Genomic DNA, 15,818 nt, shown 5'->3' on the forward strand with positions numbered 1-15,818 from the left:
AGAAGTGGAAACATAGGTCGTTAGCGGTGCTGAGAGGGTAATCGTCGAGGAAATTCTGCTGGTCGGAAGAGAGACGGCCGGCCCAGTAGTGGCAGAACCGCCTTGGCGGCAGCGCCGGCGGTAATGAATCCAGCCATTGAAGCTCGGGTGGCGGGTCAGGGTGCGGAGATTTTCTGATCAAAGAAGATCCTCGAGGTGAAGTATGTTGACGTAGACCAGTAATGAGCTTATGTAGAGGGACACCGTTGAAGGAGGCGAAAATTCTCAAAACTTATGGACAAGGTGGTGAAGAACATCGACGCTGTAGATGCTTGGTGGATGGGAGAGGAAATGCAGGTGGTGCATACCGACGTTGCCGTCGTTAGGATACAGTTGGAAAGAGCAGCCTCCTGGGCGCGCCTGCCTGGCGCTTGACCATGGCTCACAACCTGCGATACTTTGGTCCGAACACCGGTTCACGCGTCCCGTTAAAACTCCAACGAACCTCGCATAAAATCCTGCCTCCCGCACAATTGTGCTCACAATTCCTACAATGTCCGACAAGCATACAAACACAAGGGGCCGTGCGCGCAACTCCTGGCGCGTACAGCCCCCTCTTGCAGCCGATGCCTAGCGTGGATTTGTTTTTTGCTCATTTCATGGGTAGTTGAAGCTATCGTCCGGACGAGAATGTCGAATTTTTAATTCTACATACACGTCCGGACGATAGCTTCAACTACCCACATATGTTATTTTTTTTAGACAGAGCTGGGGCATAGTTACGCTACGTTCTAAAGCCCTGCTATTCTTCGCGCTAGCCATCGCTCACAGTGATCAGCACACGGCCGCCCAAGCCGTGCACAACATGTTAAACTCTCGCGATCCAAATCCCAGTCCACTCTGGCCCGCAGAGACTCGATGATGCTAGCAGACGATTCGGCCAACAACCCCACCGAGAGAAACTGTCGATACCTCCTAAACAATTCTACGGGCAAAAGGCCCACTTCAGACATTGAAATAGTGGACCGTTTGTACTGCCTGGTTACTGCAACGGCTAAGATGATCGCCGAAACACTGTACATGCACGCCCCAAACAACAAGTCATTGCACAAACTTAGCGACACCGCGGACGCCCTGCTGTTTCCCTCTGAAGCCCACGGCGGTGTATTCCAAGGCTTTGACACAATCTCCAAATTCAACAATGCGCCTGCCATGTTCCAACTTGGCAAGGAATGTCTCTATGAACTTGGCAAGCTCATTACCTCTGGTATGCATCAGCAAGATCACAGTGTTTTGGAATCAAATTCTGACGAACAACCTAGGTCTTAAGAAATAGGCCGCATCGCCTGACGCCACGACAACTGATGAGCTCCTCGTGCCCCTGTCCGCGATCGAGACTTTGGATTCTTTGCTGTGCCCTGACTATTCTCGCTTCAATCTCAAAGAATTGGTCAGACTTTTCATCAGCCTCGAGAGGTCGCTGGAGAAGATGAACTCAGTAATTCTTAGCACGCATTCGTTCAGATGACTCGGGACTGGCGTTGGCGCGTAAAGCTTGTGGCGATTGTCCCGAGGAAGCGCGAAAAAGAGTGACACAGGGCCTGGGCCGCTCAGATAGAGGATATCCTGTCTTCCAAGCTATTTTCATTCGTCGTCTCGTGTAATTTATGTCTCGGTATCATGGCTTGCTGCTTATAGATATTGATGGACTCTTATTTTCAATCCCCGAGTACGATCGACCGTACCTGCTGATGCCATAATTCCCGTAATCATTGCTGCATCACCGTGTCTAAACAGGGGTTTGCCTAAATAACTTATTCTTGGATGCCCTGCATTCTCGGCTTCTCAACGTCCTTAACTACCGTATAGCGACGCAACAGCCACAAGTCATGTCAAAAATGTTGATTCTACACCACAAATAATATAAATGCATTGGAACTCTCTCAGTTCTGGGCGTATCGTGTTTGAACGACGCTAACGGGCTTACTTTAGCCTTCAAACTATTCAAAAATTTACCCCACAGCCGTAATAATGCGAAGTGTCATAGGCCCCCAAACAGCAAATCTGCTTTAGCAATCTTCTTTACGAGAAATAACATATGGAGGTCGTTGAAGTTACTGTCCGGACGAAAATGTCGAATTAATAAATATACATTCACGTCCGGACAATAGCTTCAACTACGTACATGAGCCGAATATTCTAAAAATGATTTATTCTGGAATAAATCAACATGCCATGGGTATTTGAAGCTATCGTCCGGATGACAATGTTTAATTTTTAATTCGACATATACGTCTGGACGATAGCTTCAACTACCCATGGCATGAGCGAAAAACCAATTCACGTTATTTTTTTTTTGGCTGTAGAAGCAATCGGGCTGATGGCCTGGGCACCCAGTCAATGGCCACGAAGTGGCACAATGCTCTGCAGAGCTTCGCCATCTCTCGGCAATGCCATTAGTCACGCATCTAGAAGAGCGCAAGAGAAACAATTGGAAGCATCTGTGGGAAATGGACAAGGTAAGACATTATCAGCACAGAATTTCGCGATGTTGTCGATTATCAGACGCGTCAGGACAACATATTCATGACCCTCAAAAAGGCAAACGATCGGACAACAAGCTCGTTGACAGGCAGTACATGCCTATTGTCTCTACAAAATGGCACAAGATAGTATTTGATGAAACGCATCGCTGGCGGAATGGCACGCTCATCAAGAAAAAATGGCACTGTCATTGAACAGCTATCCAAAAGTCCTGTTCACGGACATGTAAATATAATCTCAATTTTCGACTTCTTAGTTCACTCGAGCTGATGAACTGCACAATGCCATTCCAGAATCAGCACTGGGACCTTCAGGCTTACTTTGAGATCCTCAATGTCCTGCGCTGGGCAACATAGGACAAATTCAGAACAGTGATCATAGAGAAGAGTTTGAAGCACGGACAGTATCATTCGGAACCAAATCTAGGTCGCGGGGTCATCCTCAGCATGATTCTCAGAGGAATCATGATCAGGCGCACCAGAGAAGATCTATTCGATGGAGAGATCATCGTGCAGATTCCAGGATCGATGGACGAAACACTTTTGAACAAGAATTGTACCCATGCCGAGAAACGCGCCCAGATGCCAGCCAAATACTATTGGAGTCCGGTTCAGTGCGATTCGCCAATGGCCAAGAACCCCCAATCGGATATCAACCAGGCCGATGTCGTGGGGATACTGACCAACGCGAGGCTGGCAGTGGTGCATGAAGCCTGCCCCAGCGCCTACTCGTCCCTACCAATGGAGGAGGTGGATGTTGTGGTCTCGGAGGAGAATCAAGATGAGGAAATGCCAGTTAAGAAGATGCTGAATGAAGGAGAGGCAAAGGTCAGCCCGCTTTCTCGAGAGTAGTTCAAAGCTCGCCGACAGCAAGATTGGAGATCCGGTTCGAAGCTGCAACAAGCCGTGAAGCTTGCCAAGGACGCGTTGACATCCCGATCGAAGATCCTCTTCTTCTCGGAGTTCCTGTTCGATGTTGGTGCTCTTGCCGCCGCTCTAACAGACTCATCCATTGCCTATGCGGAGTTTAACGGGACTATGAATAGGGACGAGAGACAGACGGTTGTAGATTACTTTGAAAGCAACGATCAGAGTGTCAAAGTCTTACTACTTACCGCTGTCGGGGGAGAAGGCATCGCCCTGGTAAAAGCCTCGGTTGTAGTGATTCTCACACCGTCCTGGAACCCGTTTATCGATCTCCAGATGAAGTACAGTGTGGATCGGATCGGACAAACAAAGTTTGTCCATACATATCGGCTTATCAATGACGAAAGTTTCGAGTGCTATGTGAAGCGCAAGCAGAAGATGAAGATGAGTTCCTTGTGTTGGATGATACAACGCGATTTTGTGGATTCGTCGCTGGAAAGAGTCCATGAATGGACAGAAGAGGCGCTCTTCGGAATGGTATGTTCTTCTCAGCCTTAAAGAAGATCATGCGCTCATCATCTGTTCACAGTCAAAGGAGCTGAACTCCTAATGCTTGACCAAAATCTGAAGTCATCAAGTCCCGTAGAAGTCGTTTGGCGGAGTCGATGCCTTCCGCACTTGGCTGGCGTCTTTTGGCAGTCGTATTGGCCTTCTCGTGAGAACTTGAACTCGCCGGTTGGATCTGCTTTGGCGGAGCCGCTGATGTCGAACTCCTGCCTGGGTGCTGGGTCTTGTTTCTGTCCTTGGTATCTGTTGGTCGCCTTGTAGAGGACCTAACGGTCAAATCGATGGCGGATTGGATCGTAATTCCGCTTTCGGTACCTGCCAAGTGCTTCGAAGAGGCCGATGGAGCTGGATCAGTGTCGGAACTGGGGTTCTTTGGAGTGGCCTCGTTGGTGATTAAGGGATCAAGTATCGCATCGATTGTAACTCTGGCCCGGTGAAGATCGTTACGATCCTTGATCCGCATCGCCCTCTCATCGTCCCTTTCCTTCTTCACTGCCTCAATTTGTTCTTGGAGCTTGACGACATCCCGCCTTGCCTCTTCTCTTTCCAATCTGATCTTTCCTGTACATACGGTTTGCTTCTAGAGATCGTGTTCAGCTTTTCTTAGTTTCGCCTTTAGCTCATTGATAGCCTTTTCAGAGGCTTCTTTAAGATCTTTGTTCTCATTGCTGAAAGCCGCAAGCTGTTCGAAAGTCATTTGCGTGGCAGACTTTAAGCGCTGCTTCTCTTTTTGATCAGCATCACGATCGGCTTTCAAATCGGCTACCAAATTGAGTAATGAGGGATTTGAATCCATCTTATCGTCAGGTGAGGTGAGAGGGAGATTGAACGTTCGTAAATGGTACTGTTGTCCTCAAATTTTCACCTGATTAAAGGCCTTGTTTCCAACTAGAAGCATTTGCGTGCCCACAATGCGATCAGTGGTCGTGCAAGATATCGGCCGTGGGCAATCGCGTTCATAAGGCGTCAAGCGCTTTAACTGGGGCTTTGATCAGTCATACAAGCTGGGTATGGAGGAGAAAATTGCGTGATCATGGGGTTGTTATGAGATTGCGGCAAGAAGGTGGGCACACGGCCGGTGATCTCACCTCAGAAGCGCAGAACGCCGTTGTTGATCAGGTTTCAAGATTTGGGGTGTAACGACAGGCCGTGAGAATTGCTGGGGTAGATCAGAGTTAAAAAGAGATGATGGACATGTCGAGGTGACTGGGCTTTGAGAAGGTGAAGCATGACAGAGGAGTAGGTCTGCATGGATCTATTTAGAGGCAGGAACGGGGTCTGCTTCTCCGCACGTGAAAGCTCAGTTTGGAAGGCTCACCCGCATGCCGTCCAGGCACAGACACGTGCATGAGCTGCAGCTGCCCAGCTTGGTGGAACGGCTTGACATGTGCCGCCCAGTTGGTCGCGTGGCTTCCATGCCCGACCCCCGGCCTCGCAGATATAAAGCTACTTGCTTTGCCCTGCCCACCTCATCCTCATCCTCATCCTCACCATCACCTGAGACTGCCCAAGCACGCCATAATGGAAAGGTTCTTCAAGCTGCTTTCTGCAACATGCGTACAATTACTGATTCTGTAATAGCAGTTCCAAGCGCAAGGCTAAGGAGCCCGCCGATAGCACTTCCACCACAAAGCGCCAGAGGGTTGAAGAGCTGATCCAGAACACCAACAAGGAGCTGGAGGCACAGATTGCCTCTGAAGAGGCACAAGTTGCCAAAAAAGAGGCGAAAATTGCCAACATGAAGGAGAACAAGAAGCAGATCACGGATCTTCTCAGCACCTTCTTGGGTGACGACGTCGAAGATCGCATGGTAAGAAACCCTTCAAGACCTACTAGAATCTGAGATTCGGGGACTGATAAGCTTTCAAGGGCCCCAACAACATCAATCCTAGACAGAACGTCATAGATGATCCCGCTCGATCGCATGGAACAGCTGCAGCGGGTACTCCACCAGCATCATCGATCCCCGTAGCTCCTGTCGTTGCCACCGCTCAGGGCACAAAGAAGCGCAGACCTCTAGGCAGGGCCTGGCGACTATCCAGCCCCGAGTCGTCACTGTCACTGTCGGATGACGAGTAAGGCCGAGATCCGTAGGTCGATTTGGAAGTTTTGGTGGAGCATTTGGAAAGGCCGATAGCATTTTACCAAGACACATGCAGCCTAGAAGCAACGGAGTCTCAATCAAGTTGAGGTTTGAAAAGGACTTCATTTGGGTTTCTCCAGGGTCAAGCATTGTGGCAGTGGAAGGCGTGCAGATAGATGACCTTTTCTTTCGTTGCTTGCAAAGTCAGACCTACTGGCCAAGGCGTCCGCCTTCCAGATGGGGTTTGTTTGGGCACGGAACACGGATATAAAAGTGGCTTTTCTTTGATAGCTTCCAACAACAACAATTTACTCTCTTTTGCTTCTGCTTGTCTAGGCCTCACCGGCGCTGTTATTTGCCTCCAGCCTTCTCATTTCAACGTGTTCACTGTTACAACCAATCATCCTAGATTCTACCCAAACGTCTAACCCCTCGTCAGCATTTGAGGCATGCTTTTACTTATTCAGTCCGCTTGCTATCGAAAAATCTTCTTTACGGCGCATGGATAGCACTGGGCCCATGCAAGATGGGAAGTGTATCGGGGTTTGCCTCCATTCGAGATAGCATAGATTAATCCCAATTGAAATAATATCATAGTAACAATGTCATTTGCCGATACTAGACCAAACCCAGGCGCGTCCTCCCATGTTTTCTGGGTGCATAAACTGTCAGCATATTGAGAAATGGCTCATCTGTGAGGATTCGATCGTATTTCCATGGGAAATTGTTGCAATGCAGTCGGACTCAGTGCGGAGAAGAATGGGTTTCCCTCACCAAGTCTTTATAACCCTTACCAAGTGGTACGACGATCTGCAAGAGCGCATCACTGTCATCTAGCACTAGTCAAGCGGCGTTTGCTTACAGGCCAACCCGGCCCTCCTCGATCGTCGATGGCGTTGCGCTTCTGGGTTCGTCAGCCGTGGCAAGCACGCCTCGCACCTTCCTTGGAGGCCTGAACACCTCACTGCAACCTCACCACCCTCTCATGCACGCAATCCTTTAACCTTCAGATATGCTTGCGGTCGCGTTAGATATGATCGCCGGCGGCGTTGCGCTTCTTGAAGTTGCCGGACCCAGCAGGGACGCTCTCGTGTCTTCCTCAGGTCCGATTACCTCAACGCAACCCCTCCACCCTCTCACGCACACACTCTCCCTTCACCTTCGGCTCATCTTCGAGGCTTTTCGTCACACCGGGGTGCGATTATCGAGGGTGTTGCGCTTCCGATTTCGTCAACTGGGGAAAGTACACCTGACACCTTCCCTAAACGCACCTCACCTGATACAACCTCATCGCAATCTCACGCACACTTTTTTGACCTTCGATCCTTCGACCTTCCGACCCCTTTGAGAGGCTCTGAATGCCTGAATTCACACAACAACACTGGAACGCGATTGTAGAGGGTGGCGCGTCGCGCTTCTGGGTCACTAATCGTGGCTGCACGCCCTCGCACTTTCTCAAAGACCCGGTCACTTCACCTTCGCCTCTGACAATCCGTGCCAATGAGCTGCTTGGTCTCCCCATGATCATACGATCACTGAAGTAATTGACCTGGGTTCAGAACCAGGAAGTCCGATTGAGGGCAGCGCAACTTCTGCAACCTCCTCAAGACAGAAAGCCACAGCCGAGAAATCCGACACGAGAGCAAAAAGGAGTTTCCCAAGTGTGGATGGAGTAGAGTCAGCCAAGAAACCATTGGATGATCTCATATTCCTGACAAACGGCGTTGAACTGAGGTCCCACAACTTCCCGGAGGAAACTCGATTGAACTTCGCAAAGGCCTTAGCCGTGGTTATGGAGGATAAACGTACAAATGTCAACGCCTTCAAGGAGAAGGCACACAGGAAAAACTCACATGTCAGGCCGTTCCATCAATTCGGACAGCTGCAGCTGGCGCACGTGTCTGTGTCTGAGCTGCATGTGCCCGGGCGAGCCTTCCAAACTGGGCTTTCACGTGCTGAGGAGCTGGCCCCGTCCCTGCCTTTAAATACATCCATGTAGAACACCAACGGCTTACCTGCTCCTCCATTCTTCGGCACACATTGCAATCGCTATTGCGTCCGACTGGCGCAACACGTAGTAGTAGCCTCGCCGCTACGCCATCGAGGATCAACGATCTTCAAACAATGAAAGGTATTCTGACTGCTATTCCTGAGAGTTCAATGCTGAAACGCGACAGACTATTCCAAGGGCATCACCTTCTCACCAGATGTTCCAAGCCTGTGCGATGACGGATGGCTCGTGATCGGAAGCATGAGCGCGAAGCCGATGAAGGGCAGCGATGTGAAGTCCGACTTCATCTACCACATCTCACTTGGCAACAGCAAGAACATCGCCTGGGGTGAAGAGAAGGAAGCTTGCGAATTGGCAGACCATATCGGAAACGACGGCACAGCCATCAATCTCAATTTCGAGTCTTGGAGTCCAACGCCAGAACAGCGCCGCAACAAGCACGAGCTCTCCAAGGCAATCGCTGAAAAGGCAGATCAGTACTTTCAGCAGATGACTTCGCGCTCCGAGATCGACTACAGCGCACCTAAAACAGTGGAAGAAGCAGTCCGCATCCTCACCTCCGAGTTAGGGCTTGAAATCCACAAACTAGACTACATACATGGAGTCTCGCCTGCCAACAAGCTTGTACTAGCTGCGATCGCTCAAGAACATCCGGGAATCGATGTTCGCACGACTCATTTCTTCAAAAGGCTGCAGGAAGAAGGACACGCTCCGCAGGACTCCGATCCTCGACCTCAGATCATCGGTCCATCCGCGAGCAGTTTTCAGCAAGAAAAAGCACCCGAAGGTACGTCTATTGAACGAAATTAAGATGGATCAACCACACTAACCGAGACAGTGATGAATTGGTTACAAGCCGTCGAGGACCCGACAAGCAACAAGTCCCGGAGCACTAACACCATCATCGGTCATCCAGATCTGCCAAAATTCGAGGACTATAATCCACCTGTTTCACTTGAACAGCAGATGATGACGAACTTTGGCATTCCATCTCAGCATAATGGAGAATCAAAGGGCCCCAGAATCATTGATCAGGATAATACACTCACTGACCAACATATGGCCGACAACAAGCCATCGCACTCTGCACAACCGACTACTCAGAACACCGCGGATAGTCTCGTTCAACTTCAAGTTGCAGTCGAACCCAGCACTCCACCAGTCTCGTCAATCCCTCTGGCCTCTCCCACAGCCACTACTTTGGGCAAGAGACGCCGCGAGTATGGGTTCGAAATCAAGGGACTACGGTCACCAGTATCATCAATCTCCGACTAGAGTAACGAGTAAGATCGTGATTCTTACTTCGATGTAAGAGTTTTATCAAGGCGCATACAGCCTTGAAGCAACGGAAGCTCACTCGACCCGAGCCTGGACAGCCCGAGCTTCAAAAGGATATCAATTGGCTTTGTAACTGGTTTGGATAATTTCTGAAGGGTCAGCTCTTCGAAGTTTGAAAATGGGGGTTGAGGATTTGATGCTTTTTTCCCCCTTCAAGTTTCATTCATTCAGGCAGGAGTTTGGCCACTTGGATCTCGACTTCTTGGTATTTACTTAATTGCGGGGCTTTTCAACAATCGATTACATTTCAATCCAGTGTTGTGGCCTGAACCTGTGATCAAGTCAATGCGAATCGTGTTTTGAGCTCCCAACAACCATGTCGCGATGACACCACACCAAGCCAAGGCCAGGTGCACTTTCCCGCTCTAAGGCTCCTGCTGTTCTTGGGATCCATCCTTCCTTCTTTTCGCTAGCACGTGCTCTGTCGAGAGCCCGCTACCGAGGACAAACTCCACCTCACTCCCATCCGCCAAACAAAGCCCACCTCACTCTCTCACTCTCATCCGCCAAACACTCTTCAACTCTCTCAACCACACGGATTTTAAAGGCCAGCAAGCTTTCTCGTGCTTAGGCCTCTTAGCACCAATACCCCACCGTCGTCACGCGCGCCGCGCGCGCGAAGTACACCGTCGCCGAACACCTAGAACTCACCCGCGACAGTACACCGAACAGCTGTAACATGGCGCTCTCTACTTCTACTTCCTCACAAGCCCTCGTAATCACTTCTCCAATTCTATTGAGCAAGTACATAGCTAACAAAACCAGATCAGAAAGGATCGGATCCGTCGCCGCAATCGTTGGTGGAAAGCGCTGCCGTATCACCATCGCAGGTACATCATCGAAGTGAGGAAATCGCGACACTTTATGAATCGCAATTTCTGGAAGTTGCCGCAGGAACTCAAGGACATAATATTCGAATCGATGTTCGAGCACCCGGACGACTGCTGGCCCAAGGATATCATGACGTTCCCATGGAAAGATGTGAACGTAGAATTCACGCGCTGGCGGCTCCCCCAGAGCCTTCTACCGGTCAGAAGGCCGCACGTGAAAGTCTACGACGACTACATCAAGATCACTGGAGTGTCGTACTGCCAAAGCGCGATATGGGACCAGAGGGTTCTCGAAGAATTGATGGCACAGCCAGAGATTACCATCGAGATCGAGACCAAGGTTAACTACCTCCAGCAAGTTCAACAGCCTCTTCATGAGCTGCACACGGTCCCGCCTTGTCTGCCGGCTCAGGTACTGTCACTCGTCGACATATTAAGGAAGTACGATCAGTCAAAGAGACAGATCGTGGTCTGGCTTGAAATCACGATGTACTCCCCGCCCTGGTATCCTCCCAATGTCTCGAAGCCGCTCCAGATCGCACTCGACGGGAGAGGCAACCAGGTCAGTCCAGCCTGGGAGAACTTCTCGATATCAGACACGGAAAAGCTGGCACGTTGCCTCATGAGACCATTCATGATCTTGGAGAATGTGGAAGGAATCTTCCGGATGGACGTGAAGACGCGGAGCGGAACCATCAAGTTCAATGGAAGCGCCGTATGGGTGCTATGGAAGCAAAACTGGGGCAAATTCCTGCGCACGTATTGGCAGCAGATGCTGCTTCTCCTTGTCTTTTACAAGACCTTCTTAGGCATTCATGCGGCAGCTATTAGAAGTATGGAGTATGCAGACAAATCCACGGAAACCAGTAATTTGAAGGAGAGGAGGAGTAAAGTTACTTTTTCCTTTTCTTTTACACCCAAAGGCGTCTATGCGGATATGACATTTCTTTTCTCATGAATTTTCAAGATAATTCAACATATGTACGTAGTTAGAGCTATCGTCCGGATGTGAATGTATAATTATTGATTAGCATGCTGAGGAAGGCACGTAAAATGGGAAAGTAATGGCGGCGATTAAAGAGTCATAATTCTAACAATCCATGAGGAGTTGAAGCTATCGTCCGGACGAGAATGTCGAATTAAAAATTCTACAAACATGTCCGGACGATAGCTTCAACTACCCATAACATGAGCAAAAAACAAATCATTACTAGCCTTCAGATGCAATGCCCATCGTGAGACTTTGTGGAAGTTGACATTCGGAGCGTAATGCGAAATGGTACTCATCTGCTTACAAAACAAATGAGAATCGGAGTGAGATTGCTGTGTAGGGAAGAGAACGAGGTAGACCCTTGCAGCGGCCTTTGGGTCAGCACAGTTGATAGCGACGGACCGCGGGCCCGGGCCGGGCGGCAGGAGTTAAAACGAATTACGAACCGAACAAGTCTACTCTCACAGTGAAAGCATTCTCTGCCAACGAAAATGATCCCTTTACCTGCATTCGTAATGACCTCGGTCCTGGGCAAGATAGAAACAGAGGAATTCAAAGGGTTCTGGATGCCTGGCCCGGGGATTTCAGTGGAAACAACCACGTGCAGATATTTCCCAACTCGAAATGAGTTTGATACAGTCACCATGAACTGCGATGGTGCCTCAAGGGACTAATCGATTCTGAACACATCTCTCGCTCGGTTAGTGGGAGAAACAATGTTGGTGACTTGGCAGGTCGCGACCAGTGGGAACGCACAGACCGATGCTCTGCCGCTGCGGGGAATTTTGATCCTTCATCCTTTTGAGATCAGCAGATGCATGCGCCTGTGAGCCTCTCCTTGGCAACGTGCTCAGATACAACATGTCAGCAGTAGGCTCGGAAGGGTTACAAGGCGCGCTCGGATATAACTTAGCTTACGCAGAGGCTGGGGCTACGTACATAGCCGTTTCAAATCGGACATATGCATTGTTACTGGCCCACTCGGCCATTGATCCGGTCGCTTCTTCCGGAGGCCTTGCATGCATCCATCAGGGAGACCCATCTTTCCCAATCCGAGTATGCGGGCCGTGATAGCGCTTGCTGATCAGGTGAGGCAGCTGCACGATGGATGGGTACGCTGGACAGAGGCGATATTCCGGGCGGTTAAGTGGTCGAGATAATGGGGGCCGGAATTACGGTATAAAAGACGATAGCAGGGGAGAGCGTCTTGATTCCGGCATCGCTACCGCGTCTCGCAGTCCATCGCAAGTATGTCTCGGCTCATCGACAGAGAAAACGGCGTGCGTACCAGACCGATGCAGGTCATATGCCTTGGCCTCTGCAGGTATGTCGGATCGACTGATTGGCTGGCACCTTAGGATTGACAATCAATAGGACTGGTACACTCGGCTTGTACTGGACCCTGAATGAGCTGGGCTATCGAACATACCATACAGCAGAGGCCCTGATGGACGGCAGTCGGGGCATTAAACTCATGGAAGAATCGTACAATGCAAAGTACATCGAGGGTAGGCCTTACGGTCGGAAGGAGTTCGACAAGTGGTATGGCGAGTACGATGTAAGTCTAAAACGAGGAACAAATGGATTGGAGATGGCGAAAACTGACGGCCATGACTTTGCAGGCCATTTCCGATATTCCCGCGTCTTTCTTCCCCGAAGAGATGTACGCCGCGTATCCTGACGCCAAGTTCATCCTGACCGACCGCGACCCCGACGCGTGGGTCAGATCGATGCACAACACTGCCTTCGTAGGCGGCAAGTCGATGATGCTTCGAATCCTCAGCTGGCTCGACTGGGAACTCATAGCGCCTTTCTACAGGCTTTCCTGGAAGGTAACCTACCAATGGTGTGGACAGCCGGACGACACCAAGACCAGGGCCCTTTACGTTGAACATGTCAACCTTGTGAAGAAGATTATCCCCCCAGAGCAGTTACTATACCTGAGGCTGGAGGAGGGGATTACCTGGGAGAAGATATGTCCGTTCTTGGGGAAGCCGATTCCAGACAAGCCAATCCCGAGCGGAAAAAAGAATGCCCCAGACTTCTTCCATAAGGTAGGCATGGAATTCTACAAGCGCGCATTGACCGGGATGTTGAAACGTTGGCTCGTCTACGCGTCTGTTCCAGCGATCGCGGGAGGCGTGTGGTATCTTCGCCGCCAGCCTGGAGCGCTACGGTTACCATGGTAGTCAGTCTCAACGGTCTTAGCGGGAGAAACTGTAGTAATGTGATGAAGTTTTCAAGAGTGAAAGATCCCGGTGTGTGAAAGTATGTCACATTTGGATTTCCACTATGGCAAATGCTGTTCAATTCCGTCTTTGTATCCCGTTGATTCGAAGTCTTCCCGCAAGAGCCACGACTGGGATGTTTTAGGCCAATTAATTGAGATTTGATGTTAAAATAAAGGATTACGTCCAAAGAGAGGTGTAGGAGGACGTTTCGATAAGGCTTAAATTCGTCATTTCACGTGAGCTGCTCTCCAGATCCAGGCTCCAACTCATTCAGCCTCCGTACATCCACCCTCCGTGATTTTATTCGCAGCGTAACATATTTCCATTGCATCTAGTTGGCGCGGTATAAAATGAAGGGGACAAAAAATAATGCTGCGGCTTGTTTTAGATGCAGGTTGAATTTGTGCGAGGCAACGTGTGAAATAGGCCAACAGCCAGAGAATTTTTTTTTCCTATTCGAGTGAAAGCGGCAACATGAGATTCAACATTCAGAGAGGGATGTATTATGAATCAGCGTGGAAATATCTCCTATTTTGTTGTTTTGCAGCAGCAGTGTGTGACAAATGGCCATATTTAACAATACAGTGGAACAAAAGCACACGGCGACTTGGAGATGATGCGAAACATCATCTCTCAGGATTGAATTTGTTCGTGGTTGTGGGCGCGCTTTTACACAGCGAAGGCGGGCAGCACATCCCTTGGCCGCGCGGGCTTGGCTGAGGTGGTCACTAAAGTCCGCCGTAGATCCGTACATACTTGTCAACACCACCACCGAGCTCCGCAGCCCCAATACCTAAGGCAATTGCTGCCGCGAAACCTCTCTGCCGACGCTCTCCACCGGCTCTCCAGCTACTATCTACCCATTGATACCCCGGAATCGCCCCGCCGTAGCCGCATTACTACCACCTCCCCACGTCTCCAGCAACGAACCCCCGACCCAAAACTCTCAAGATGGATCCCTACTCCGCAGAAGGAGGTACGCGCACCTCCCCTCCGCGCCACGACCCCCCCACTGCTGCCCGCACGCACACAAGCTCACACACCGCCTGCGCGCGCCCAAAACAGAGCTCGTCAACATCCACAACGCCTTCCACCAGGGCCAGTACCAGCAAGTCGTCGACTTCGACACGTCGTCCTTCTCGGCGACCAACGCGCTGCCCGCGCGGGTGCTGAAGCTGCGCGCGCGCCTCGCCCTGGGCCAGTACGACGACGTCGCCGCCGAAGCCGCCGCCGAGCCGGGCGTGCCCGACCTGCAGGCCGCCGCCGCGCTGGCCGCCTACCTCAAGAGCCCCGGCGACGAGAAGGCCGTCGCCACGGCGCAGGAGCTGGCCGCCTCGGCCGGCGACAACCTCAGCGTGCAGCTGCTGGCCGGCTCCGTCCTGGCGAATGCCGGCCTGACCGAGGAGGCGCTGGCGCTGCTGGCGAAGCATCAGGGGTCGTTGGATGCGTAGGTTCTCCTGCACTCTTCGCCGCGGAGACTGGGCATATACTTGTTTTGGGCATGGGGGAAGGCTGACTTGGTGAGAATTTAGGGTCGCGCTGATCATTCAGATACACCTGCAGCAGAACCGCGCGGACCTGGCTGCGAAGGAGGCCCAGCAGGCACGGAAGTGGGCACAGGACAGCCTACTCGTCAACATCGCAGAGTCGTGGGTGGGTCTGAGAGAGGTACGTCTACAGCGGGGGTGAAGATATATTGGACAAGGACGCGCAACAATGTGTCAGGTGCTGACTGGACGGGATCACTTAGGGCGGGGAGAAGTACCAGCAAGCATTCTACGTTTTCGAGGAGCTCGCCCAGGCCCCCGCTTCGCAGGCCGTGCAGTCGCTCGTCGGCCAGGCTATCTCCGAGCTGCACCTCGGCCGTTACCCCGAGGCGGAAGCTGCGTTGCAGCAGGCTATCGCGCTGGACCCCAAGAGCCCGGACGTCCTGGCGAACACCATCGTCCTGAACACGGTATTGGGCAAGGATGCTACGGAGCAGAAGAAGGCCCTGGAGGAGGTCGATCCCAAGCACCCCTTCTTGGTGGAGGTGGCGGCGAAGAAGGACGCATTCGAGGCCGCGCAGGCCAAGTACACGCCCAAGTTTGAGGCTTGAAGGGAGTAGCCGAGAGGCTTGATGGGAGAATGACCCGAATACGAGACCGAAGAGTGAAACAATAACAAGACGATATATGTAGGAGATAGGGGAAGCGGGATCCACCTCCTAGTGGGAGATCAATTAGGGTACGAGATTCGCGAAGAAGCAACTCGCGTAAGCCCGGCAGATGGGAGGTACGTGCATGATAGAGTAGCAATATCAAGCGCACCAACCACAAATAATTGAAACGGCCCCTCTTTTGAGGACTACTTTTAGTATCATGAAAATGCTTGTTTCT

General features: G+C 51.1%; 7 protein-coding genes across 7 annotated transcripts; all 7 read left to right on the plus strand.

Moving 5' to 3' along the window:
• Window positions 1–897: 897 nt before the first annotated feature.
• On the plus strand, window positions 898–1,315 carry LTHEOB_1032 (uncharacterized protein; the record flags this gene model as incomplete). The annotated part of the gene is made up of 2 exons (XM_035506952.1): window positions 898–1,246; window positions 1,302–1,315. 2 exons carry the CDS (start codon window positions 898–900, stop codon window positions 1,313–1,315), a joined length of 363 nt encoding a protein of 120 aa, XP_035367379.1.
• A 1,834-nt stretch (window positions 1,316–3,149) lies between these two features.
• Window positions 3,150–3,999, plus strand: LTHEOB_1033 (ATP-dependent helicase fft2; the record flags this gene model as incomplete). The annotated part of the gene is made up of 4 exons (XM_035506963.1): window positions 3,150–3,350; window positions 3,417–3,665; window positions 3,726–3,926; window positions 3,979–3,999. The coding sequence occupies 4 exons, from the start codon at window positions 3,150–3,152 to the stop codon at window positions 3,997–3,999; spliced, it is 672 nt and encodes a 223-aa protein (XP_035367380.1).
• A 1,478-nt stretch (window positions 4,000–5,477) lies between these two features.
• LTHEOB_1034 (2-haloalkanoic acid dehalogenase) lies at window positions 5,478–6,035 on the plus strand (the record flags this gene model as incomplete). Its single annotated transcript, XM_035506974.1, has 3 exons — window positions 5,478–5,485; window positions 5,538–5,766; window positions 5,826–6,035. 3 exons carry the CDS (start codon window positions 5,478–5,480, stop codon window positions 6,033–6,035), a joined length of 447 nt encoding a protein of 148 aa, XP_035367381.1.
• A 2,128-nt stretch (window positions 6,036–8,163) lies between these two features.
• Window positions 8,164–9,325, plus strand: LTHEOB_1035 (Matrix-binding protein; the record flags this gene model as incomplete). Its single annotated transcript, XM_035506985.1, has 3 exons — window positions 8,164–8,170; window positions 8,217–8,837; window positions 8,889–9,325. The coding sequence occupies 3 exons, from the start codon at window positions 8,164–8,166 to the stop codon at window positions 9,323–9,325; spliced, it is 1,065 nt and encodes a 354-aa protein (XP_035367382.1).
• Window positions 9,326–10,252: 927 nt separating this feature from the next.
• LTHEOB_1036 (ATP-dependent DNA helicase CHR12) lies at window positions 10,253–11,176 on the plus strand (the record flags this gene model as incomplete). Its single annotated transcript, XM_035506996.1, has 1 exon — window positions 10,253–11,176. The coding sequence occupies one exon, from the start codon at window positions 10,253–10,255 to the stop codon at window positions 11,174–11,176; it is 924 nt and encodes a 307-aa protein (XP_035367383.1).
• A 1,283-nt stretch (window positions 11,177–12,459) lies between these two features.
• LTHEOB_1037 (Nad dependent epimerase) lies at window positions 12,460–13,417 on the plus strand (the record flags this gene model as incomplete). Its single annotated transcript, XM_035507007.1, has 4 exons — window positions 12,460–12,533; window positions 12,584–12,767; window positions 12,832–13,263; window positions 13,337–13,417. 4 exons carry the CDS (start codon window positions 12,460–12,462, stop codon window positions 13,415–13,417), a joined length of 771 nt encoding a protein of 256 aa, XP_035367384.1.
• A 974-nt stretch (window positions 13,418–14,391) lies between these two features.
• LTHEOB_1038 (Coatomer subunit epsilon) lies at window positions 14,392–15,538 on the plus strand (the record flags this gene model as incomplete). The annotated part of the gene is made up of 4 exons (XM_035507018.1): window positions 14,392–14,416; window positions 14,506–14,887; window positions 14,973–15,108; window positions 15,191–15,538. The coding sequence occupies 4 exons, from the start codon at window positions 14,392–14,394 to the stop codon at window positions 15,536–15,538; spliced, it is 891 nt and encodes a 296-aa protein (XP_035367385.1).
• Window positions 15,539–15,818: the final 280 nt, after the last annotated feature.

This window comes from Lasiodiplodia theobromae (assembly GCF_012971845.1).
Source record: "Lasiodiplodia theobromae strain AM2As chromosome Unknown scaffold_3, whole genome shotgun sequence".
Lineage (NCBI taxonomy): Eukaryota > Fungi > Ascomycota > Dothideomycetes > Botryosphaeriales > Botryosphaeriaceae > Lasiodiplodia > Lasiodiplodia theobromae.